Source organism: Capricornis sumatraensis, chromosome 22, assembly GCF_032405125.1.
Source record: "Capricornis sumatraensis isolate serow.1 chromosome 22, serow.2, whole genome shotgun sequence".
NCBI classification, from domain to species: domain Eukaryota; kingdom Metazoa; phylum Chordata; class Mammalia; order Artiodactyla; family Bovidae; genus Capricornis; species Capricornis sumatraensis.
In genome coordinates, this window is record NC_091090.1 from 25,470,876 (window position 1) to 25,498,358 (window position 27,483).

Below are 27,483 nucleotides of genomic sequence, written 5' to 3' on the forward strand. Positions count from 1 at the left end.
AATGATAGTCTGAAACAGGCACTGCAAAATATTTTAAATTATCACTAGATTTCAGTGAACTTCAGCTAGACAATTATTTCAATGCAGCAAACATGATTTTAAAATGTAATTTGCCTAGTCTTTAAAATAATAGCATTGTTTTTTATAGAATTATGCATGGTTGGGATAAAGACTATTTCTTTTTCACCAAAAAAATGATCAAATAGTTAGTATTAACCATTGCAAAAGCTCCTGGCCTTTGTTGATAACATCCAAGTTTTCTCCTTCCATCTAAAAGCAAAGAAACAGTCAACACCTCTCAAAGAATATCTTACTCAGGGATGAAAAATATTGACGTTATTAGAATTTATATCTATAAAGCACGGACTCTGATGCAAATTATCAGTTCTTCTAGTCTCCCTTCTCTCCCTCCCACCTTTACTCTTTCTTATGGAATTTTCTATGTCCCCATCATGCATCCAGCACAGTTCTAGATGCTAAGAAATCATTTTAGTTTTGACATCAGTTTTGGCAGAAATAACAATACCAGGGCATGTCTAAGGTCAGTTTTGAAGAAGCTGCTACCTACCTATGAAAATACAGCTCCAGAGTTAGGTGGAAATGAGGGACCATAGGTCAAGCCTGGTGCTTACTCTCCTTCAAAAGCTATTTCTAATCTGAGCTTGCATGTGGAAATGCCAGCTCACCTTCTACTCGAGCCACCCACAGGTTTCTCAGCCCTGCCTAACCCAGAGAGTGTACCATCCTTCCTGCTCCCCAAATATGGGCTGGTATGTCACACCCCAGTAGGCAGATGCCTTTGAAGGGATTCCCATGCTAGGTGTTACATGCAAGACAACAGCAGAACTTGAAGGTTATCACAGCGATTGCCTGAACCTTCCAGGGCCAGCTGGTGAGCACACCTGCGGCATCCTGGTAAGGTCTAGGGAGACCAGGGGCCTCCACCTCTGGAGCAGAGGGGCCCAAGCAGACAGCACTAAGGACAGAACCCAGTCTCAGGCTGACTGGTTCTGCATGGAACATCGAAATCTTTCAATTGGAGACATTTTGCCTTTTTGTTTGTTCTAATAGCCAGGAAGGCAACTGCCGAAGACGATGACTCAGATGCTTTTGCTCTTGCTGTACGGCTTCGTGTTTCTTTTGGCCACAGAGTCCTGCAGGACGTTATGCCAGGTGAGAAGAGGGAGGTGGGAGGATGAACCGGTGGGGAGACCAAATAGAAACTAGAACCCATGAGTTAGCCAGCCCATCTGAGCTGAAGGGTATGTAGAAGAAGGGGTGAAAGTGAAAGTCGCTCAGTTGTGTCTGACTCTTTGCGATCCCAGGGATCGAACCCAGGTCTCCCACATTGCTGGCAGATTCTTTACCAGGTGAGCCACAAGGGAAGCCCAAGGACACTGGAGTGGGTAGCCTATCTCTTCTCCAGGGGATCTTCCTGACCCAGGAATCGAACTGGGGTCTCCTGCATTGCAGGCGGATTCTTTACCAGTTGAGCCATGAGGGAAGCCTGAAGACAGGGTAGAATGCTCCAACCAGAAGAAACTGCAACTGCAGGCCACCAAAACCCATTTTAGCCAATAGCTGCCAGTTATTTTCCCGTCTGCTTTTTCCATAATTTCCTGAGATGCAAAGGGCTTTGAATGAGGTAAGGGTAATCCACTCTTCTTCCCTATCCTTTGATGGTGAATCTTTCAGCGGCTGGTAAACAGGGTACTTCCTCTTCCTTTAAGGCACCTGAGAATGTGGAGGCTGGGAGGAATGTGACCTTGACTGTGTGTGTGTTAGTTAAGTCATGTCTGACTCTTTGCGACCCCATGGTAGCTTGCTAAGCTCCTCTGTCCATGGAGTTCTCCAGGCAAGAATACTGGAGTGGGTTGTCATTTCCTTCTCCAGGGGATTTTCTTGACCCAGGGAATACAGGCAGATTCTTTACCATCTGAACTATAGGGAAGTCTCCAAGTTTGACTGGGAGATGGCTAATGGCATTGAGTGAGCTGGACTTAGGAATGGTCCCGGCACCGTGAAACACTGTCCCACCCAAAATGGCATCTCCTTCAAGAAGCCTGATGGTGAACACCACCAATGGGCAGGAAGGAGCAGTGAGCACCTTGGTCAGGTGGCAGCCTGGATAGGAGGGGGGGTTTGGGGGAGAATGGACACATGTGTATGTATGGCTGAGCCCCTTTGCTATTTACCTGAAACTATAGCAACATGGTTAATCAGTTATAATCCAATATAAACTAAAAAGTTAAATAAAAAATTCTTTCTAGAATTTCCCAAACAATATTCACCCTGAGTAATGTGCCCCTGGATGGGAAATTTCTCCATGACTCCCCTCCCTCTAATACTGAGTTACAGCCCAGTTTCTGGGAAAGATTAGAGACCCCCTCAGAAAGGCCTTTTCTAGGAGGCACCCAACTCCACAGCTCTGTACCATTTCCTCTTCATGTCCTCATCCGTACTCTTCCACAAGACAGAACTTGGAGGCTGAGCATGGGAGGCTGGCTTTGTTTTCTTGATTATCAGGAACTCACCTTACCAGAGAGGTTCCATCTTTTTCTTCTCAATTTACAAGTTGCTGGGGGCTGAGCTTTTTGGGGGGCGTTATCTGTCTTCCAACCTCTCTCAGGCAATTCTGAGGGTTTAGCGGGTTTACAAGTGTCTTGTTCACAGTATTAGTCTGAGGATTGTTGTTATGTGTGCGTGTGTTAGTCGCTCAGTTGTGTCTGACTCTTTGCGACCCCGTGGACTGTAGCGTGCCAAGCTGCTCTGTCCGTGGATGGTTACTAGCTGAAGCTTAAGCGGCCCAGATCGGATACCACCCTAGAAATGAAGAGATCAGGTGGGTTTGTGTACGTGGACTTTGGCAGATTAACTGGAAGTGAATCAGTTCCTTCACTTAAGAAGACAGTTTCCAGAATTCTTTGTAAATAGCATACTATTGCCTTCTGCCCTCCTATCTGACTAGCAGGATGTGACCTCACTGGAGTCTGTTTAATGGGCCAAGTGTTATCCAGAATTGTTCATTTTGAAGTGCTTTATTATGGTGCATTGGAGATCATGATCCACTCAAGATGGGCTAAGGGCATCTTGAAATGCTTGCACTTCCATGCATCTATTTATTTATTTATTTGGTTGGCACCGAGTGGCATGTGAGATCTCGGTTTCCTGACCAGAGGTCAACCCTGTGTCCCCCATGTTGGAAGCATGGAGTCTTCACCACTGGTCCCTCAGGGCAGTCCCTCCAGTAATAAATTAATAACAATATTTTTATAAATAAACTGCCAAAATTTCCTTCCTACATTTTTTGGCTGCACACTTACATGTCAATAATTTTGTAGTTTTTTTCTATAACAAAAATAGAAAGATGATTCAGTTTACCTCTAAAATTGATGATCAGATTTTTTTTCGTTCTTATGGCTAGTCAAAAAAAACCCAACCTTTCAGCTTCTCAATTCATTGTTAATAATATCATGTAAACATGTAAGAAAGACTGTTTTCAAACTTGCTGCTGCTGCTGCTGCTGCTAAGTCATTTCAGTCATGTCCGACTCTGTGTGACCCCATAGACAGCAGCCTACCAGGCTCCCCCGTCCCTGGGATTCTCCAGGCAAGAATACTGGAGTGGGTTGCCATTTCCTTTTCCAGTGCCTGAAAGTGAAAAGTGAAAGTGAAGTCGCTCAGTCATGTCCGACCCTCAGCGACTCCATGGACTGCAGCCTTCCATGCTCCTCCGTCCATGGGATTTTCCAGGCAGGAGTACTGGAGTGGGGTGCCATTGCCTTGGGGAAATCAAATTTTTTTCATGTGTTAGTTGCAAGATATCTTGAGCACTTAGGATTTTCTTGTTCTATGACTAATTGTAAATACTCTGAGAACGAATGCCTCTTATATGTTGATGTCCTCTTTGTAATGCAAATATGACTGCAAAATTCATAAATATATGCTATTGAAGCCAAACTAAACAAATACCCAAATCAACTTCTACCCAAAACAGCTATATCCTTCGAGTGCTCTCCAAAATAAGGGAGAATGTAAAGGAGGGGGAGTTGGGGAAAAAAAAAAAAAAAACTGAACAGATGATGGCTAAACTATTTTGCTTCTGAAAATTTAATAAAACATATGATAATGATGGAGCTTCCGTGGTGCCTCAGTGGTAAATAATCTGCCTGCCAATGAAGGAGACGTGGGTTTGATCCCTGGGTTAGGAAGATCCCCTGGAGAAGGAAATGGCAACCCACTCCAATATGCTTGCCTGGGAAATCCCATGGCCAGAGGAGCCTGGCGGGCTACAGTCCATGGAGTTGCAAAGAGTTGGACACAAATTAGCAGCTAAACAACAATGATCACGTGAACATGTTGCTGGACTCTTTCAGCACATAGAAGGGGCCCATGCAAGCAAGGGGTTCTGCAGCGTAACCTTCATTAATTTCCAGTAAGTCCACATCTGCCCAGGGTGTATTTCCTAGATAGAAAGCAGATCATTCTTCCTGGAGTGGAAGGAATTCTCCTGCTGAATAGCCATGGAAAGACATCTGTTCAGGCTGAGGGGAAATGGGACCGTGGTGACAAATTCATGGTCTTAGATTTAGTGGCATGCTGGCATCAGAGCTGATTCAGATGTGGTGAAAGTGAATCACTGGGTGCTTTTGACCTGAATTTTAATTTTCCCTTCCTAGGCTGCCAACAAGAACAAGGAGCAGGTGTCTACCAGGCCACACGGTATGTTGGCAGCAGTTACTAACAGTTGGGTGTGTTCCTATTCATCTGTCGTAAGGCAGAGCTCTTCTCAGCCCTCTGTCTCATGGCATGGTAGATGGCACACCTCGATGGTGTGTAGCTGGACTTTTTTTTTTTACTCTTCTCATCTTAAATTGTACCTTTGACCCCTGCTCCCTTCTTGCTCCATCCTGGTCTGAGAGTTCTTTGCCATAAATCCTTTGGATTGAACTAACTCAAAATAGAGCAGTGGCTATTGGGGGGGGGGCGGTCTATGAGACCCTGTTGATGATATAACTCCTTGTAAAGTTCTGGAGCTAAGAAATTTATTTTTTTGTATAATACTTTTTAAAATTTATTGTTCTTTTTAAATTGAAGGATAATTACTTTACAGAATTTTGTGGTTTTCTGTCATACATCAACAAGAATCAGCCATAGGTACACACATGTCGCCTCCCTTCTGAACCTTCCTCTCATCTCCCTCCCCATCCTACCCTTCTAGATTGTCACAGAGCCCCAGTTTGAGTTCCCTGAGTCATACAGCAAATTCCCACTGGCTGTCTGTTTCACATATGGTATTGTAAGTTTCCATGTTACCCTCTCCGTGCATCTCATCCTCTCCCTTCTCCCCTCCCCCCATGTCCATAGGTTGGTTCTCTATCTCTGTTTCTCCATTGCTGCCCTGAAGATAAATTCATCAGTACCATCTTTTTAGGATCCATATATATGTGTCAGTATATGATATTTATCTTTCTCTTTCTGACTTTGTATAATAGGCTCTAGGTTCTCCCACCTCATTAGCACTGACTCAAGTGTGTTCCTTTTTATGGCTGTGTAATATTCCATTGTGTATATGTACCACAGCTTCTTTATCCACTCATCTGTTGAGGGATATCTAGGTTGCTTCCATGTTCTAGCTATTGTAAATAGTGCTGCATTGAACATTGGGGAACATGTGTCTTTTTCAGTTTTGGTTTCCTCAGGGTATATGTCTAGAAGTGGGATTGCTGGGTCATATGTGGTTTTATTCTTAGCTTTTTAAAGGAATTGGAGCTGAGAAATTTCTTAGAGAATATCAGGCATGCTGGCTTCCAAACTGTGTTCTTGGGAGCTGCAGGCATGAGGCATGTTTAGGGGGTTCCTATGGGTAAGAGAGGGAGCTAGTCGACTGAACCATGGGCTCTTCTCTCTTACTCACTTCATCTGGGATGGTACCATTTTTATCTATTTTAAGCCTTAGAGTTCAGGATACTAGTTTGTTGGAAATAATAGGAGGTTGTCACTGAAATAGATGATGACCTCTGATCTATTTCAATCGTCCTGCGCTTTACAAAGAAAAGACACCTGATGCGCCTTCACTGTGTGGACACCGTGGTAACTGGCCCACGTGGTCCAGAGCCCAGACCTCTCCATGCAATGCTGACACCTTTTCTTTCCTCAGGTGAATGCCATGGCACTTGTGTGGACAATTCCTACTGCAGCCAACCTTGCCCTCCAGACACTCCCGGGGATATGGGGTTTTTATGCAGGAAAAAGAAATGGCACAAAGTCACTGACACCTGCCGTACTCTCACTGCCTTCAACATCTTCGAGGTAATATCCTTTCTCCCACCTGCAAAGTGGGGCCCCACACTAGCAGCACAGCACAATTGACAATAGTCAGGGCATGGAAGCAACCTAAACGTCCATCAGCAGTGAGATGGATAAAGAAGTTGTGGTATACATATATAATGGGATATTGTGTGTATATATATATATATATATATATATATTCAGCCATAAAAAAAATATATATATATATATTCAGCCATAAAAATGAATGAAATTGGATCATTTGTAGTCATGTGGCTGGACCTAGAATCTGTCATACAGAGTGAAGTAAGCCCAAAAGAGAAAAGCAAATATTGTATATTAAGGTATATATATGGAATCTAGAAAAATGGTACAGATGAACCTATTAGTAGGGCAGGAATAAGAGGCACAGACATAGAGAATGGACTTGTGGCTGTGGCAGGGGAGGGGAGGGTGGAACGAACTGGGAGAGCAGCATTGACATATATGCGCTGCATGTAGAAAACAGACAGCTAGTGGGGAGCTGTTGCGGAGCACAGGGACCTCAGCACACTGCTCTGTGATGACCTGGAGGGGTGGGATTGGGGTGGGTGGGAAGGAGACTCAAGAGGGTAGGGATATATGTATACATATAGCCGATTCATTTTGTTGTGCAGCAAAAACTAATACAACAATGTAAAGCAATTATACTTCAATTAAAAATTAAGAAATCAGCAATGCATGTAGCACTCACTAAAGGGAAAGTGGATGTGATGCTGTGTGGTTGGTGTGTTTGTATCTGTCCAATAAATCTATCAGTTCCAATAAAACTATATTTACTAAAAAACAGGCCATTTTTGGCAATAAGGAGAAGGCAATGGCACCCCACTCCAATACGCTTGCCTGGAAAATCCCATGGACGGAGGAGCCTGGAAGGCTGCAGTCCATGGGGTCGCTGAGGGTTGGACATGACTGAGTGACTTCACTTTCACTTTTCACTCTCATGTATTGGAGAAGGAAATGGCAACCCACTCCAGTGTTCTTGCCTGGAGAATCCCAGGGATGGGAGAGCCTGGTGGGCTGCTGTCTATGCGGTCTCACAGAGTCGGACACGACTGAAGTGACTTAGCAGCAGCAGCAACCTGGTGACTGTCGCCATAACCTGGTGATCCAGTGGTTAAGACTCTGCATTCTTACTGCTGAGAGCCTGGGTTTGATTCCTTGTTATGTAACTAAGATCCCACAAGCCATGCAGCATGCCCTGCCCCCGCTCCCACCCCAAATCAGGTGATAATCCTGGGGCCATAGTTTGCCCTGCTTGCTCTCAAGGGTGAGACTCAAGCCTGAATCCATGGGAGAGCTATCAATACTTTCAGTCCTCTATGGATGTTCCAACAGATTCATCCAAATTCAGCTCAGAATTTCTATTTTAAAAATATGCCCATATCTCATGCTTTGCCCCTCAGGAATAGCAGAAATAAGCTTAGAGGGTACTAGAAATCTACCTACAGAATGAATGTGCAGCATGCATACACAGAAGAAGTCAGAGAGGTGTGCTAAAGGCCACAGCTGCTATTTGGGGCAGGAAGCAGGTGGCTGGCAAGGCAGGGCTTTCCTTTTCTGTTGAAACACCCTGGTATTGGGCAGGTAATTCACAGCGAGTATGAACTTGAGAATGTAAAATACAAAAACATTATGCAGTATACCATCGTGTAATCAGACTGTCCTAAATTTTAGTAAAACTCTTTTTCTATTTAAAACAAAAGGAACATTAAAAAACTTCTTGTTGTTTTTTGCCATTTCTTAGGCAGATTTAAATTCTGTTCAAACATTTGGAGGATCAAAAGTAAGCGAATATACCAACAAGCCTGAGACTATTACAGATTTGTTAATGGAAAAGTGTCCGCAGGATCTGTCCTGCGTGATTAGGAACATTCAGAAGTCTCCCCGGATTCCGGGAAACATTGCTGTGATTGTCCAACTCTTACACAACATCTCCACTGTGCCAATGACGGATGTTGATGAGGCAAAGATGCAGGTGAGTGGTGGTGAGGATGTGGTAGAGAATCATCTTGATGGAAAAGGAATGCAGGTGAGCTGGATACTCTGTGAGCTTTTGGGGGTCTGAGAACCGTGTTTTTCATCTCAGTATCTCCAGTGCTTAGCACAGCAAGTGTTCAATAAATTGTCATTGAAAAGTGAATGAAGAGCTAATGAATAGAAGAATGAAAAAGTGAAAACATGCAATCAACAAACATTTAGAGAGACCACTTATGGGGTGTGGATTAAACCCCGGTGTACATTTCCAGGGTCTATTTGGCTACTGAAAACTGAGAACCATGGTAGATCTGCAGAGAGAAAGACTTTTCTTACTTTCATCTGGAGTCAGAACAGGTTGCAAAAAAGGAAAATAACTGAGTGCAAAGAAAACAATCATACATATCTGCCTCAGGAATGTAAAATGGAACCGGATCCTTTTTTTTTTTTTGCTTTGATCTTCAAAGCAGAGGATATTAAAAAGTAAGTTTAGCCTCTAGGATTGATTTCCAGTTTGGTATGTTCCTATACGTGGGGTCCCCTGATGGCTCAGCGGTAAAGAACCCACCTGTCAATGCTGGAGCCACTGGTTCGATCTCTGGGTCAGGAAGATTCCCTGGAGAAGGAAATGGCAACCCACTCCAGCATTCTTGCCTGGGGAAATCCCATGGACAGAGGAGTCTGGCAGGCTACTGTCCATGGGGTCAAAAGAGAGTCGGACATGACTTAGCAACTAAGCAACAACAAATGTTGCTATACAGGGTGCTGCACACAAGTGGGATGCATTAGATGCTAATTATGTAATAGGTGCTCTGACCAGAGTAAACACATGTTAGTTTCGCTAAGGTATGAAAAGGAATTGATGATGGCAATGGGCGTGGGGGAGGAAGGCATTGCACAAAATGGGAGGAAGGCAATTCCCTTGCAGCACTAACCTCATCTGGGAGTCTCATTAAGATACTGGTTCTACATAGACATAGAAAATAGACTGGTGCCAAGGGGGAGGGTGGCGACAGAGGGATGGATTGGGAGGTTGGAATTAGCAGATGCAAACTAGTATATAGAGAATGGATAAACAACAAGGTCCTACTGTGTAGCACAGGGAACTGTATTCAATATCCTGTGATAAACCATAATGGAAAAGAAATGCAAAAGAATGTGTATTTATATACATGTGTGTGTAACTGAGTCTGTTGCTGGACAACAGTACTTAATACAACCCTGTAAATCAACAATACTTCAGTTTTAAAAAAGGATGCTGATTCTGATTGACTAGGTCTGGGGTAGGGCCTGAGATTCTGGATCTCCAGGCAGTTCCAGGGGATGCCAGCTGGAGGATCACTTTTTTATGTATAATGTTAATTATTTATTTATCTATTTATGTATTCTTGGCTGTGCTGGGTCTTGGTTGCCGCTCAGGCTTTGCTCTCGTTGCGGCGAGCAGGGACTACTCTCTAGTTACAGGGCAAGGGCTTCAGACTGCGGTGACTTCTCCTATTGCAGAGCCCGGGCTCTGGAGTGTGTGGGCTTCAGTAGTTGTGGCTCCCGGGCCCTAGAACACAGTCTCAACAGTTGCAGTGCATGGGCTTAATGCTCCATGACACGTGGGATCTTCTCGGTTCAGTGATCCAACCCATGTCTCCTGTATTGGCAGGTGGATTCTTTACCACTGAGCCACCAGGAACGTCCCAGGATCACACATTTAAAAAGTAAATGTTGATTGTTCTGGCAGATTCAGAGAGTGGCTCAGTACTAATCCCGGTTCTTCATTGACAGAGTTACAGCATCATGGCCAACCACATTCTAAATAGCAAAAGCATCTCAAACTGGACCTTCATCCCCGAAAGAAACAGCAGCTGTGTCCTGCTACATTCAGTCAATTCCTTCGCAAGAAAGCTATTTGTCAATAAGCATCCCATTGACATAGCAGATACTTTCATCCACACGGTGGGCACCATCCTCTCTAGAGACAACGCTGGAAAGAATTTCACCTTTTCAATGAGAGTTAACGACACCAGCGACGTGGTCGCGGGAAAGGTGTTGATCAGTAGAGAGGAACTTCAGGAGGTGCCTTCTCCTTCTCGGGCCGTCAGCATCGCATTTCCAACTCTGGGGGCCATCTTAGAAGCCAGTGTTTTGGAAAGCATCACCGTGAATGGGCTTGTCCTGTCTGTCATTCTGCCCAAGGAACTTGAAAAAATCTCGCTGATTTTTGAAAAGATCAGCAAGTCAGAGGACAGGACGGCACAGTGTGTAGGCTGGCACTCCTTAGAGGGCAGATGGGACCGCAAGGTCTGCCAGATGATTGAGGAGAACTCCCAGCAGGCGGTCTGCAAATGTAGCCCGGGCAAGGCGTTTACCTCTTTCTCGATTCTGATGGCACCCCACGTCTTGCAGAGCCCCATCCTGATTTACATCACGTACATAGGCCTGGGTGTTTCTGTTTGCAGCTTGATCCTCTGCTTGTCCATCGAGGCCTTGGTCTGGGGCCAGGTGACGAAGACAGAGATCTCATACTTACGCCACGTGTGCATTGCTAACATTGCGACCACCTTACTGATGGCTGATGTGTGGTTCGTCGTGGCTTCCTTTCTCAACGGTCCAACGAGGCACCACAGCGCATGCGTGGCAGCAACCTTTTTTGTTCACTTCTTTTACCTTTCTGTGCTTTTCTGGATGCTTGCCAAGGCACTTCTCATCCTCTACGGAATCCTGATAGTCTTCCATACATTGCCCAAGTCCGTCCTGGTGGCAGCTCTCTTTGCAGTGGGCTACGGGTGCCCTTTGCTCATCGCTGCTATCACGGTCGCTGCCACGGAGCCTGGCAAAGGTTATCTCCGGCCTGAGGCCTGTTGGCTCAACTGGGACATGACCAAGGCCCTTCTGGCTTTTGTGGTTCCGGCTCTGGCCATCGTGGTTGTCAACCTGGTCACAGTCACACTGGTGATTGTCAAGACCCGGCGAGCGGCCATCGGCAGTTCCATGTTCCAGGAAGTGAGGGCCATCGTGAGGATCAGTAAAAACATTGCCATCCTCACGCCACTGCTGGGACTGACCTGGGGATTTGGCATAGCCACGGTCCTCAATGACGGCTCGCTGGCGTGCCACATCATCTTCTCCCTGCTCAACGCCTTCCAGGTAAGTCCGGAGCCTTCTGACTGAGTCCACAGTGAGAGAATTCAGGAGAAAGTTTTGTGATCAGGAGCTCGTAGCATCGTATTTCTTTATAAAAGACAAAGGATTTGAAATAGCATATTGAGTCAGGAGGACTTCCCAGGTGGTGCTAGTGGTAAAGAATCTGCCTGCCAGTGCAGGAGCCGCAGGGGATTCAGGTTTGATCCTTGGGTTGGGAAGATCCTCTAGAGGAGGAAATGGCAACCCACTCCAATATGCTTGCCTGGAGAATCCCCTGGACAAAGGAACCTGGCGGGTCACAATCCACGCATGGCAAAGAGTAGGAAATGACTGATTTGACTGAGTGCGTTTGTGGAGGGGAAATTGAGGCAGGAAGTAAGCTTTTGTTCCAGAAAGGCCTGGATTAAAATCTAGACTCTCTGATTTATGAATGTGTAACACTCTCTTGGGATATTTGCTTAACTTTGCCAAGTCATGTTTTCCTCACTTACAAGATAGGTAGAAGAATTCCCGTTTTATAGGACTGTTTAAAAATGAAAGACAACAGTAAATGGGGGACTCCCCTGGTGGTCCAGGGGCTAAGACTCTGCGCTCCCAGTGCTGAGGGCCAGGTTCGTTCTCTGATCAGGGAACTAGATCCCACTTGCTGTAACCAAAGATTCCTCATGTTCCAACAGAAAGATCCTGCATACTGCAACTAAGACTTGTAACAGCCAAATAAATAAATAAAATATTAAAAGCTGAGCTGTTGCTGTTTAGAAACTAAATAATACTACTTTCCCCAAAGTCTGGGTATATAAGTAGAGATATTAAAATGTGCCCACATATTATATTTCTTTCTATTTAAAATTAAAAAAAATTTTAATTTATTTTTACTTTTTTCATAAAATTGTTTTCTTGGAGAATAATTGCTTCACAATGTTGTGTTGGTTTCTGCTGTACATCAATGTGAATCAGCCATGAGTACATATATGTTCCCTCCCTCTTGGATCTCCCTCCCACCCTCCTCACCATTTTAGAATTTTTAGTGACCATTGGAAACCATCTTATTTTAATGAGGCAAGCCATCCAGAGTGGTATTAAAGACAGTCTCTCTTCTTGTGGATTAAGTGATATTCCCAGTTTTATGTATATCTTTACCAAGTTTTCTATGCTTATATACAAATATGTTTTTACATAGCATAGGGGTTAAAAAACAATGTATGTTTTCACTTAAAAATACATCCGAGCATTTTACCAGGTGACTCTGTATGTACCTTTAATGATTCCCTACTTGACTGAAAATGTTTTTTCATTTTTTCAGCTATGGTATATAAAAGAGCCAAAGTTTCTTATATTGAATGTTAAATGTAGGTAGTAACTAACTGAAAAGAGAGCTTTTAGTTTTCTAAAGCCCTCTGAAATATTGCTTTTGTTCCTAATTGTGTACTTATAAGAAAATAAGACTATTTCAAATAAATGTTTTATTTATAATAGAAATTTTAAGTCAAATGTTTTCTCATTTTGCTCTTTTAGAATTTAAATGTACATGATTTCATTCCACAGCAAGTGTTTTGATGTCTTGGGGACAACCTTGTGGGATGAGATGGGGAATGTGGGAGGGAGACTCAAGAAGGAGGGGATACACGTGTATTTATGGCTGATTCACATTGTTGTACAGCAGAAACCAATATAACACTGTAAAGCAATATCCTCCAGTTTAAAAAAAACACAAAAATAGAGGTGTTTCGCCTTTTGATTTTTTTAAATTTGTATGAAAAATATTAATTGCACCATACATTTTTTGTATCACTCTTCAGTTCAGTTCAGTTCAGTTCAGTCGCTCAGTCATGTCCTACTCTTTGCGACCCCATGAATCGCAGCACGCCAGGCCTCCCTGTCCATCACCAACTCCCAGAGTTCACTCAGACTCACGTCCATCGAGTCAGTGATACCATCCAGCCATCTCATCCTCTGTCATCCCCTTCTCCTCCTGCCCCCAATCCCTCCCAGCATCAAAGTCTTTTCCAATGAGTCAACTCTTCGCATGAGGTGGCCAAAGTATTGGAGTTTCAGCTTTAGCATCATTCCTTCCAAGGAAATCCCAGGGCTGATCTCCTTCAGAATGGACTGGTTGGATCTCCTTGCAGTCCAAGGGACTCTCAAGAGTCTTCTCCAACACCGCAGTTCAAAAGCATCAATTCTCCGGCGCTCAGCCTTCTTCACAGTCCAACTCTCACATCCATACATGACCACAGGAAAAACCATAGCCTTGACTAGATGGACCTTAGTTGGCAAAGTAATGTCTCTGCTTTTCAATATGCTGTCTAGGTTGCTCATCACTTTTCTTCCAAGGAGTAAGAGTCTTTTAATTTTGGTAATTATCAATTGCCTTACCCACATTTATGCAGCTAGTCACTGGTAGAACTGGGTTCAAAATGTAGTGTTCCTAGGGACTTTCCTGGAACTCCAATGATTCAGACTCCATGCTTCTACTGCTAGGGGCATGGGTTGGGAAACTAAGATCCCATATGGTTTGCAGAAAGACCCTCAAAATAAAAAATATTTTAAAAAATGTAATGTTCCTAAAATTTCTCTTCTGGGTACCCCATGGCCATTCATCCTGAACGCTGAATGAATTCATGTTTCACTTTTAAGCATTTTTTTCCCCCTTGTCTTCCTTGGGGCCACTTTCTTGTGACTTTTGTTTTAAACCAGGCTGTGAGCATTTATTTTGATACCATGAACTCCTTTACCTATTATTACAGGGTCAACCTGTAATTTCAGCTGTTTCTGCCTTGACTCCTGACAAGGAGGAGGGTGGGGCCATCCAGCTAAATGCCAGGACCCTTGGGACAGTGAGAAACTGAGCGCAGAGCCAGGGTGAAGGTCAGACACTGGGGCAGGCATGAGGCAGTGCTGGGCTGGAACTGGCTTGTACTGGCTCAAGAGTGCTGACTGTTACCTTTCAGGAATTTGGGGAGCTGACTGTAAACATAGACATCCTTACAAATTAAATAAGTTAGATTGAAAACAAAGGTCATACATCCTCAAAACGCATCACTTTGTAGTTGTTTGTATCTATATTTCACCGTACTTTTGAGGTTATTGGCAACTAGTATGTCTGGGTGGTGGGAACACTGTGTAATGATGTGCCCATCTCTTCCTGACTCCATGTTCAGTGATGCCAGCTTGCTGGATTGATTGATGGATTGATATTATTTTCATTTTTAATCTTTTTTTAAATTGAAGTATAATTGCTTTACAATATTGTGTTAGTTTCTGCTGTACAAGGAAGTGAATCAGCTGTATGTATAGATATATCCCCTCCCTCTTGGGCCTGCCTCCCACCTTCCCTCATCATCCCCCACCCATCATTACATAGCACTGAGCTGAGTCCCTCGTGCTATACAGCAGCTGTCTATTCCACTAGCTGTCTATTTTACACATGGTAGTGTTGCTAGATTTAAATCACCTGTGGTGGAAGTATTTAACCATGGAGAATGGCAAGTGCTACAAAATAGGCGAGTTGATTATTGCTGTTTACCAGCAAGTCTGTGGATCAGAGTATCCTGAGGATGCCCAGTGCCGGAAGAGAGAAAGGACAGTCATCAGCCCTCACTGATGGAGGAGACAGAATCAACTAAGCAAGCAGAAGCAGGACACGCAGGGATTAAGGAGGAACCGAGATGTGAGGCCGCTGAGGCTGATGGGGCAGATGGAGAAGAGAGACTCCTACACATGCAGGAGGTCAACAGGATGTAGGAGAAAGACCTTCTTAAAGATTTCATGGTTCCTTCTCCACGGATTTTAAAGCTCAAGCTGTGTGTGGGCTAAGTCCAACTATTTGCGACCCCACGCACTGTGGTCCACCAGGCTCCTCTGTCAGTGGGATTCTCAAGGCAAGAATACTGAGGTGGGTTGCCATTTCCTCCTCCAGGGGATCTTCTCAACCCAGGGATTGAACCTGCATCTCCTGTGGCTCCTGCATTGCAAGCGAATTCTTTACCTCTGAGCCACTGGGGAAGCCCCACCCTTTAGCTAGGGAAGTGTTATTATGTAGTCAAGAGCTACCTTGACTGTTCATTTCTTCTGACCCTTGTCTTCCTTCATATTTACTGAGAATAACTGGCTGGGCAGGAGGTTTGAGGACCCCCTCTAGCTGTTTTGGTGGGAGAAAAGTAAATGTTTCAGTCCATTTGGGCTGCTATGACAAAAAATACTATAGACTGGGTGGCTTATAAACAACAGGTATTTCTTTCTTATAGTTCTGGAGGCTGGGAAGTCCAAGATGGAGGCACACACAGATAGACTGAGTTATCTGGTGAGAGCCCACTTCCTGGTTTACAGATGGACAGTTTTGTTCTTGCCATAACCCTGCCTGGTGAAAGGGGCCAGGAGCTCCCTGGGACCTCTTTTATTTGGACCCTAAATCCCTTTCATGAGATTCTGCCCTCATGACTAATCACCTCTCAAAGGCCCCACCTCCGAATATCTTCACATTCAGCACTAGGATTTGACATATGAATTTTTGGAGGACACAAATATTCAGTCTACAGCAGTTAAAGCACGTACTTTAAAACCATGGGAGAACATCTTGAGATTTACCTGCTCAAACTGTGCTTTTTCTAGTAAAGGAAATTCAAAGAAGCTGCTACCAGTGAATTCTTCTCACTCAGAGATAAAACTGTGACTAAAATCTTATCTGAATTTTTTGAAGGATATTTTTGGTAACTTTTCCCAAGGTGGCATGGACCAATGACAAGTGATCCTTGTGGAATGTTTTCCTGTTACATATTTATTGCTATAGATGCAGGTTCTATAATAAAGCAATTAAATGCACACATGTACACACAGAAATACACAGTGACATAACTTTATTATTTCTTTTGTGCTGAGCATTATGGTAAATGTTCAGATACAAATATAATTCATCCAAACGCAAGAAATTAAAGATCTTTCAAAGAGAGAGCTTCGTCCTATAGCCTTCAGGAAACAGGCTAGAATTGTGGTTCCCTGGTCTTTTAAAATTTAATTCCTGGGTAAAATTCGTGAAGATTTTGGATTAAAATGTATTCCTAGTACCAAAACCTGACTGGGATGTATTTGGCCCAAGCATCTTTATACAAGTGATACTTTATAACTGAATGGTTCACAAAATTAGTGACATTTTCTTAATAGACACAATGACAGATTTCAACGGTTGTCTTGTAGGTTAAGAGAAACACTAAAAAGAGTAATGTGATAGAATCATTCCATGCTTTGGAGCACTCGACGGACTGGGTGAACAGGGAGGTGTGTTTTAGCGTGTCTGGGGGAATAGCTGAGCTGGGCGGCCATGCACTGGTCCCTGTGACGTCCTCTGTCCTTCAGCTGGGTTTTTACAGATCATGATTGCAGGGGGTTTTATACTGTTTCGGCTGATGGTCACTTGGTTGTAACATCTTTATGGTGCCGTTTGTCTTAAATTATGTACATTAGCAGGCCTCAGCCTGGGTAAGAATCACATTTGATTATGAAATAGAAGCAGCTTAACAAGGATGCCTAAATCGAAGGTCATTATCTTACGTCTCTTGTCTGGTGAGTCAAGACCTGAGTAACCTCATCTCCAAGAGAAATTTTGTCTAATGTATTTTGTTGTTGCCTTTCACATTTTGAAAGTTAAATCTCTGAACTTCCTTAGGTGAAAAATGGGACAAACACATTTCCTTCCTTCTTCCAGAGTGGTTTTGTGCAAAAAAAAAAAAAAAGTGGAAAACTCAAATGGACTATAATGATAGAACAGCCACTGTGTGACTTTAATGGGATCTATCTTTGTATGAATCATAAGAGACCTTGTTGTTGTTCAATCTCTAAGTCATGTCCAACTCTTTGCAACCCCCTGGACTATAGCACTCCAGGTTCCCCTGTCCTCTTTTATCTCCCGGAGTTTTCTCAAACTCATATTCATTGAGTCGGTGATGCCATTCAACTGTCTTATCCTCTGTCACTCCCTTCTCCTCCTGCCCTCAATCTTTACAAGCATCAGGGTCTTTTCCAATGAATTGGTTCTTCACGTCAGATAGCCGAAGTATTGATATGAGATAAGAGATATGAGAACTGATAAATTCTCTCCATAGTATAATATCTGGAGCACCCATTTCTGAACACCTATTAGTGTACTTAGAAACTCTAGAGTTTTTATGAGTATCCGTGGCCTTAATTTTTCTTCACAAGTTTTGTAACAGTTTTTAGTTGTGGATGGGGGAAGGAGGTTGGAGGTGTTCATAAAAACTGAACACAGCTGCTTTTGTTATTTTCCATGGAAGTTTCTTTCATTACTGATTATTCAAGAACTGTGAGGTGGCCATGTATAGCCTGTCTCCTTGGACTTTCTTGGGCTTTCTGATGAGATCCGGAACTCCTGATAAACATAAAACAGTTTATTTTGCCCAAATAAAAAATTCCTATAGTGTTCTTGTATGCCTCAGGGACCTCAGTCTGCTTAGTTTACTGTCGTATTCTAAGTGTCGAGAGCAGTAGCTGGTGCGTGAAAAATTCTATATCCATATTTGTTGAATGGATCAATCTAGGTGTTGTGACTTTAAAATGAGTAAGTCGAAGATTTAATAAAATGGTTTTTGTTTTTCTATTTAAGGATTTAATAAAATTATTTTTATTTACCTTCTACCAGAATAAGAACTGATAATAAGTACTGGTACTTATTATTATCATTTTATTTTGTTTAATGGCTCTTCCTCCCTCTTCCATCTTTCTCAGGGCTTCTTCATCCTGGTGTTTGGAACAATCCTGGATCCGAAGGTACAGTAAATTCTTCTTAAAAAAAATAAATAAAAAATAAATTCTTCTGCTGTTTTCTGCATTATCAGTATTTGGCCCTGAAATGCTTACTTGTAAATACCACTTATTGGGAGTCTTTCACCTCAATCATTTGTGCAGACACTTGAACAGGACATCGAGGTCTCAACGATGCAAGTAATACTACCAGCTTTCAAGCTTTTATGGGGCTAAGCTCTTACAGTCATTAGCTCTCACCCTGAAAGCAATCCTGGTTATTCCTATTTTTAGTTCTACAGATGAGGAAATTGAAACTCAGAGTGATGAAGTAGCTTGCTTGCAATTTCTCAGAAACCCACTCTAGCTAGCTAAAGCAGAAAAAGTTATTACATCTCACAATAACATCTTTGGGAAGGTCTCTCTGTGGCTGGGAGGCATGGAGGCTATGCATAAAGAATAGTTTCTGATTTACAGCACAGATGACTCCACATGAGGCTCCCCTGCCCCTTCCCACTTTGCTGGGCACAGACAGCACAGCTCGGCAGGGCAACATCAGAGAGTGTGTGCTAAGCTAGAGTTCCTGCTACTGCAGCCAGTCCACACTGCCTGGGGAGGATCACTGATACCTGCATCTTGCATTATCATATCTGATTGGCTGAGCCCAGGTCACGTGGCTACATCTTAGCTGCAAGAGAGTCAAGTGAGGTCCTGGCTTCTACCTTAAAGAGCAGTGGACTTAAGCAAGGAAATTCTCCAAATACAGATGAGTGTGTGCAGGTGGTATGATGAAAAAAAGTGGAAAAAAGGAACAAAACATCATAGTTATTCAGGCTTTTAAGATCACCCTCTTTCTGTTTTATTACATTGCCTCTTGGATTGAGAAAAGCAAACCTTCTAAATCACAGATGCAAGCACTCACACTGCAGGGCTTATTTTTTATTTTTAAAATTTTATGTATATATTTATTGTACCATCAATGCTGTTTTACTCTTAAGTTAATCTGCAAGGTCTGTAAAAGACATATTTCACAGAGGTTCTTTTGTTTTCCCATGAGAATACAATACCAACCTAAAAGTAAAAGAGGTAAGGGTTAAGAAATGAGCCCTTTAATCCTGATATTTCTATGGAATAGCTGTGTGCTGCTGGAGAGTCCTTAACTCATGAGCCTTAGATTCTTCAAATGGATCATAGACATAATAATGCTTTTCCTGCCTTCTGTGCTACTCCGTCACTTCGGTTGTGTCTGATTTTGTGATCTTATGGACTGCAGTGCACCAGACTCCTCTGTCCTTGGAATTATCCAAGCAAGAATACTGGAGTGAGTTGCTGTGACCTCCTGTAGGGGCTCTTCCTGACCCAGGGATGGAACCCACATCTTCTCACTGCAATTGCATTGCAGGGGCATTCTTTAGCTACTGAGCCACCTGGGATGCCCTGCCTTCTCTGCTGCTGCTGCTGCTGCTGCTAAGTCGCTTCAGTTGTGTTTGACTCTGTGCGACCCCATAGACGGCAGCCCACCAGGCTCCGCCGTCCCTGGGATTCTCCAGGCAAGAATACTGGAGTGGGTTGCCATTTCCTTCTCCAATGCATGAAGGTGAAAAGTGAAAGTGAAGTCACTGAGTCGTGTCCAACTCTCAGCGACCCCATGGACTGCAGCCTACCAGGCTCCTCCGTCCATGGCTAGATTAGGGTAAAGAACAAATGCAGTTTTGCAAGTGAAACTGCATAAAAAGCACTTGAGGTTTTATGTAGTTATAGACCATATGATTACTTTTTAAGTGAATCAAATACCACAGCTAATATTTGTAGTCAAAGTATCAACAAGAGCAATATTACTGTTGGTCCCGCCAATAGTACTTGCTGGAAACACACTCTCACCATAGTGTTTGCCGGTCTCAAACATATGCATTAGTTCTTCATAATCTTCTAACCCTTAATTGCTTTTGTTAACCCCCCAGATAAGAGATGCCTTAAAGGATCGAATAAACTCTGCACAGTGGATCTCCAGGATATCAGAGGTAAAGCCTTCACGTTCATTTTTGCATTTAAAAGTTTGACGAGGTAACAGCCACATTGGAGTTTCTGGCACCTGGAGTGTTGCTCAAAGCATCACCTAACACTTTTGTGGTATGGATTTTTCAGAAGAGCTTTGTGAGTGCCTCTGTGAGCTGTTCAGATTCTAGGTGGAGCACTGGGACCACAGCCACAGAGAGAAAGTAGACTTCAATGCGTTAGAGGAGAGTGACAAGGCAGCAGGGCCTGGAGAGGCAACCCTCAAACTATGGAGCTGGAGAGCAGGTGATGAAACAGAGAAATGAGAGCAGATGGAAAGTCTTGGGTCCCCATGACAGCTCACTCATTCATTGGGACTCTCATCAGTTGAACCATATTCAAGGTGTGACAATTCAAGAAGAACAAATTCTGACCCTACACAAAGATTTTCCTAATATCAATAGCTTGATGTTCAGGAGGGCTTGTTTCCATGGTTACTGGAGTTGTAAAAGGTAAGGGACCTGGAGGAGGCGTGGCAACCCTCTCCAGTATTCTTGCCTTAGAAATCCTGTGGACAGAGAAACCTGGTGGGCTACCGTCCATGGGGTCCCAAAAAGAGTTGGACATGACTTAGAAATGAAACAACAATAGAGCTGATTAACAATATTGTGTTGGTTTCAGGTGGACAGCAAAGTTAATCAGTTATAGACATCAGTTTCAGTTCAGTCACTCAGTCACGTCTGACTCTTTGTGACCCCATGGAGTGCAGTACGCCAGGCCTCCCTGTCCATCACCAACTCCTGGAGTTTACTCAAACTCAAGCCCATTGTGTCAGTGATGCCATCCAAACACCTCATCCTCTGTTGTCCCCTTCTCCTCCCACCTTTAATCTTTCCCAGCATCAGGGTCTTTACAAATGAGTCAGCTCTTGGCGTCTGGTGGCCAAAGTATTGGAGTTTCAGCTTCAATGTCAGTCCTTCCAATGAAGTCAATTTCCTTTAGGATGGACTGCAGTCCAAGGGACTCTCAAGAGTATTCTCTAACACCACAGTTCAAAAGAGTCAATTCTTCGGCTCTCAGCTTTCTTTATAGTCCAACTCTCACATCCACACATGACTACTGGAAAAACCATAGCTTTGACTAGACAGACCTTTGTTGGCAAAATAATGTCTCTGCCTTGTCTAACTCAATGAAACTATGAGCCATGCCGTGCAGGGACACCCAAGACAGATGGGTCATGGTAGAGAGTTCTGACAAAATGTGGTCCACTGGAGAAGGGAATGGCAAACCATTTCAGTACTCTTGCCTTGAGAACCCCATGAACAATATGAAAAGTTATAGGTATAGATGTATTTATTCTTTTTTCAAATTGTTTCCCTATTTAGGTTATTACAGACTATCGAGCAGAGGTCCCTGCACTATACAGTATGTCCTTGTTGGTTATCTATTTTAAATATAGTAGTGTGTATCTGCAGAGAAGGCAATGGCAACCCACTCCAGCACTCTTGCCTGGAAAATCCCATGGACGAAGGAGCCTGGTAGGCTGCAGTCCATGGGGTCGCCAAGAGTCGGGCACGACTGAGCCACTTCACTTTCACTTTTCACATTCATGCATTGGAGAAGGAAATGGCAACCCATTCCAGTGTTCTTGCCTGGAGAATCCCAGGGACAGGGGAGCCTGGTGGGCTGCCATCTATGGGGTCACACAGAGTCGGACATGACTGAAGCGACTTAGCAGCAGTAACAGCAGCAGTGTGTATCTGTCAATTTCAAGCTTCCAATTTATCCCTCCCTCTCACCTTTCCCCTTTGGTAATCATAGTTTATGTTCTATGTCTGTGAGTCTGTTTTGTAAATATGTCCATATGTATCATTTTAAGATTCTGCATATAAGTGATATATGATATTTGTCTTTCTCTGCCTAACTTACTTCATGTAGTATGCTAATCTCCAGGTCCATCCACACTGTTGCAAATACCTTTCACCTTACTCTTCCTGAAGCTTTGGTCTCCTTTCCAGTCCTTGGTCTGCATACCTGGAAGATGGCTGATACTTTTAAATGCTTTCCAGCTGGAAAAAAAAAAAGCCAATTTTTTACTGAGAAGAAACATTAATAATTATCTAAAGCAATGATTTTCAAAGTTGGCTGGATATCAGAAGTAACTGGGAAGTTTACAAAAAAATGTTGCTCCACCACTGCCATCCCCCGAGGTTTTAATTGGATTGTCTCACTGTGACTTGGATTTGGGAAGATGCATAAGCTCCCTAGGTGGTTCTAGTGTAGTCAGGGTTGAGACACACTCATCTAAGCCTTCCTGAAGTATCTCAGGAATGTAAATGTTTGCCTCCAGCTAGCCTATCTGATGTATTCCCATCTCTTCCCTGGGGTCTGCCTGGATGCTCTCAGGAGAGAGGTCTGACTCTTCCAATCTCTTTCAGCTTAGTTTCACTCCTTTACTTGTGTCTGGTATTTATCCATTCGGCTACCATAGGGAAGCTCTGCTCTTTGGTGTTATAGAAAATAGTTATTTTCCCCCCTCCTTCTCTTTGTGTGTTTATATGCAAGGTAAGGCAGGATAATACCCAGAATTTCATTATTAGCTTGTTGATTGTCTGAATCAGTGGTTTTCCAGGCTGGCTGCACCTCAGAAACACCCAGAGAGCTTGTAAACAATACCACTGTCCAGGTTCCACCGAAGAAATTAAACTAGAAAGTCTTAGGGTAGAGCTGAGTCATTATTATTATTTTTAAGCTCCCCGGTGATTCTAATGTACTCTTAGGGTTAAGAATCACTGGTCTGTTGAACTTCCCTGGTGGCCCAGTGGCTAAAACTCCACATTTCCAATGAAAGGGGCCTGTGTTTGATCCCTGGTTAGGGAACTAGATCCCACATGCTGCATTTAAGACCTGGCACAGCTAAATAAAATAATAATAAGTGTTAAAAAAAGAGAATCCCTTTTCTGGGTCCTAGGCTAATTTGTTCTTACCTTTTTATATCCTTCCTTCACTCTGCCACCAGCTGTAGCCACTGTAAGTTGGTGTTTTAGCCCTACTCAGAGGAAGTACTCTTGCCTGGAAAATCCCATGGACGGAGGAGCCGGGTAGGCTACAGTCCATGGGGTCACTAAGAGTCAGACATGACTGAGCGACTTCACGTTCCCTTTTCACTTTCATGCACTGGAGAAGGAGATGGCAACCCACTCCAGTGTTCTTGCCTGGAGAATCCCAGGGACGGGGGAGCCTGGTGGGCTGCCATCTATGGGGTTGCACAGAGTCGGACACGACTGAAGTGACTTAGCAGCGGCAGCAGCAGAGGAAGGATGCTATCACCTGTCTCCTCCTCTCCTGTCTGTAGGTCTCTGACTTCTGGGTCACCATATCCTACAGTCCAGATTTAAGTCTTTCTCCTTGGGCTACCTGCCTGGGGAGTGTCAGTCCCAGCGCCCCTAAACTGTAATAATAAACATACTTGTTTGCATTCATTTTATATCCTACATGATGAACTAATCTATGTTCACATAGTGATAATTCCACCAGCGAGATGATATTTCCAATCCACAACATGTACCTGAAGCACAAGGATAATTTAGACCCAGGTACATCGCAAGGTGGTGATGGTCCTGTTGAGAATTTCAGTAGCTGAGAAGGAGCTGTTTGAAAATAAGGTCATCTGTACCATTTTTTAGATTCCACATACGTGTGTTCATATCTGACATTTGTTTTTCTCTTTCTGACTTACTTCACTCTGTGTGACAGCCTCTAGGGATATAGCTCAGGGAGCTCTCTACCCAGTGCTCTGTGATGACCGAAATGGGAAGGAAATCCAAAAAAGAGGGGATAGATACACGTGCAGTTGCTTCACTGTCTTCTACAGTAGAAGCTAATATAATATTGTAAAGCAATACTCCAATAAAAGTTAATTTAAAAAGTGGAGTTGTTTGAAGACTAGGGATTTCCTGTTTCACTCTCTCCCACGCCAGTCAACTGCCTTCTCCCCACCTCCGTCTCAAACTAGAGGCTTCAGGAGAAGCATCCAAGCCAGGGAGGAGGAGAATCTCTCATACTAGCCTATTTGCATGTTGTCAATGGTTCTAAAATAAAAAAGGACAGGGATGAGGTAAAGGCAAGAAATAAACTGCTGTCCATGTGCTTTAAAAAAAAAATTGAGATGGAATCAATTTACAATATTATGTTAGTTTCAGGTGTACAACATAGTGATTTAATGTTTTTATAGATTATACTCCATTTAAAGTTATTACAAAATAATGGCTTTATTCCCAAATAATGGCTTTATTCCCCCATGCTGTACAGTATATCTTGGCAGCTTATTTATTTTATACCTAGTAGTTTGTGCCTTTTAATCCTCTACCCCTCTCCTACCCCTCTCCCCACTGGTATCTACTCGTTTTTTCTCTATATCTGTGAGTTGGCTTCTTTTTCTGTTCACCGGTTTATTTTTCTTAGATTCCACATATAAGTGATAACATACAGTGTTTGTCTTTGTCTGACATATTTCACTAAGCACAATACTGTGCTTAATGAAATAATTCTCCATGTGCTTTGAATAATTGTGATCATGTTAATGACTGAATAACTGAACAGACTGCTGGTGACAAGTCCACTATCCTTTGTCTTCCTCAGAATGTCTCTTCTGATTTCTCTCGTCACCCCACCAAAGTGCCACGCTAGTAAGCCAGGCTATACTCCTAACTTGGGAGGTGAGTACACACCACAGGGGACTCCATATACATGGCCTGTATGTGACATTTCTTGGGGGAAAAAAAAAAATCTCAATTGGATTCATGCTAATCAGAAATGATGTTTTCTTGATTGAAATGATTCTTCTCAGGCAATCTACTCTCACCTAGCTCTGGTTGGAGATATATTCACACTTCTAATTCTTGGACGTCTGAAATTGTTGCTGTCCCTGTAAAACAGTCAGGCTTGTCCTGCGGGAGTGCCTGTAAATCGGCCTGAGTCTTTGAGAGGGGAGTGAGCAGAGGGATCTGTGGTCCCAGCTGCTCCTTCTTCCCCTCCTTTTTATTCCCCATCCCCAGGACATCCTCCATGACATCAACAACATCCCCACATTTCCTACGGTCACCCTCTGTCTTCTCTAGTGTTCAAAGATCAAGGAATTATGATACACACTGTCTGTGGGAGGCCTTGGAGATAATGCAGAAGTCAGTTTTCATTTGCAGGAGGGTCAGAGACAGAGAGAAAGAAAGGGAAGGGAGGCACAGGGGGAGACAGACAGACAGGGACGCTTAGTGACAGGAGATGGCAGCTCAGAGATGGAAGAGCAATCAGACATGTGCAGTCAGGACTTCCAATCCTCTGTCTCTGTGTCCCTCTAGATCTAGAGACAGAAGACCAGGCAGGGAGATGGAGACATCTACAGCAGGACCCCTACTTTCACAGTGAGACAGAGAGATACAGAGAGAGGCTGAGGGATGCAGAGAGAGACAGAGAGAAATACAGAAACAGAGAGAGCAACACACACACAGACTCACACAGACACATGTACAGTGCCAGAGAAAGAATGATAGAAAGAGCCTTCCTCCCTGATCCCAGCACATCAGGGCTCTAGTAGCCAGTGTGGCTGAGATCTTCTGCAGCAACCCAGGGCCTTGGTCAAAAACGAGGTCTTTTCCAAGAGGAAAGGGCATGGTCCAACTTGGAGGCAGACACGTTCTGTAACAGCTTTTGCAGACAAGAGAGCAAAGCTGATTCCTGGATTCCCAAGGGACTTAAAGGGAAGCGAATCTTCATTTGCCAAGGGGGCTCTACCCAAAGGGGCTTCTTTGTTCAAGAAAGAGTCAATCCGTGACAGTTGTCATGATGCTTTTAGATGTTGCTGCTTGTATGTTAAAGATGTGATTGTCTGTTCTTGACCAGGTCATACATTTCAGGAGTGGCAGAGACCCCAGGAGAAACGTCCTGATTCGTGTCTTCTTGCCTCCGAAGAGTATGAAGGACGCCTCCCTCTTGGTGGTGCTGACAGAGGAGAGCATGAAGAGAGGATGGAAAGCCCCTCTGTCTAAGCTGTTCTGTGTTGCTGATGTTTTCCACATCCACTGTCTACATATATATGCCATGCTGGGTATCCAACAGCGGACACCAGAATCCTGGTCTTGCCAGGGTCTCCAGCCTCGTGTTGTTGGAATCAGGAAGAGAACACTGGCTTGTCTTGGCAGTGGTGGCCAGGGATGTCACCCAGCTAGATTCTATAGGTGGCTGAGGGAGGGCCCTCATGCATAGTCACCAACATTGGGCCGATTCTAAGTAGGTCATTGTTCTTTGGACAAAAAGAATTCAAGGGCCAATATGTTCCACTCCTCCACATTTAAATTGATTGCATGGTCAGCCTAGCGTGGGCTTAGATACAACTTTTTTGGCCGTGAACCAAGCAAAAAGCATTGAGCTTTTGAACCAGAAAGGTGTTTAAGTTAAGGAGACTGAAGGCTGGAGTGACAAGTAACAGCTGATAGAGATTTGAGCCAGAGGTAAAAACCCAAGTCTGTTGGTTCCTAGCCTTGGACTTTCTCCTCCAGACTACAGAGCCACCCAGGGTCTCTCTGTCTACTCTGACTGTGTAAGAGGTGCTTGCTGTGCTAAGTTGCTTCAGTGGTGTCTGACTCTTTGTCACCCTGTGGGATGTAGCCTGCCAGGCCTCTCTGTCCATGGGCTTCTCCAGGCAAGAATACTGGAGAGGGTTTCCATGCCCTTCTCCAGGGGATCTTCAAGATCCAGGAATTGAACACATGTGTCCTGTCTCCTGCATTGGCAGGCGGGTTCTTCACCACTAGCGCCACCTGGGAAGCCCATGTAAGATGAACCCCCACCAACAATATGGTGTTTTGAAATCTGGGATGAGAAAGGAGAAATATTATATTTCAACTAGAGAGCTACTGATTTTCTTACCTTGTATGTAAACAAATTCAACATTCAAATCAGGAGCCACCTGATAATAGAACAGTATTACAAATAAAAATCCTTCTGGAAAAAAAAAAGGTCCTTTTTAAAGCAAGCACACAATCAGATACAGAAGGAAAAAAAAATAGTGGATAAAGGGCAAGGGGCAATGAGTAGCCCTTAGTTATCTCCCCATGAAGTCAGTACTGGGACTTTCCTGGTGGTCCAGTGGTTAAGAGTCCAAGCTCCTGATGCAGGGGGGCTGAAGTTTGATCCCTGGTCAGGGAACTAGATCCCACATGCTGCAACTAAGAGCCCACATCCTGCAACTGAGACCCTGCCTGGCCAAATAAATAAATAAGTTTTTAAAGTTATACAA

The 27,483-nt window shown here is 43.7% G+C and overlaps 1 protein-coding gene across 1 annotated transcript; it reads left to right on the forward strand.

Annotated features, from left to right (window-relative positions):
- The first annotated feature begins 1,095 nt into the window (after positions 1–1,095).
- On the forward strand, positions 1,096–24,878 carry LOC138097927 (putative adhesion G protein-coupled receptor F2P). The gene is made up of 8 exons (XM_068994153.1): positions 1,096–1,173; positions 4,679–4,721; positions 6,160–6,311; positions 8,077–8,307; positions 10,083–11,444; positions 18,180–18,221; positions 20,156–20,215; positions 24,831–24,878. The coding sequence occupies exons 1-8, from the start codon at positions 1,096–1,098 to the stop codon at positions 24,876–24,878; spliced, it is 2,016 nt and encodes a 671-aa protein (XP_068850254.1).
- Positions 24,879–27,483: the final 2,605 nt, after the last annotated feature.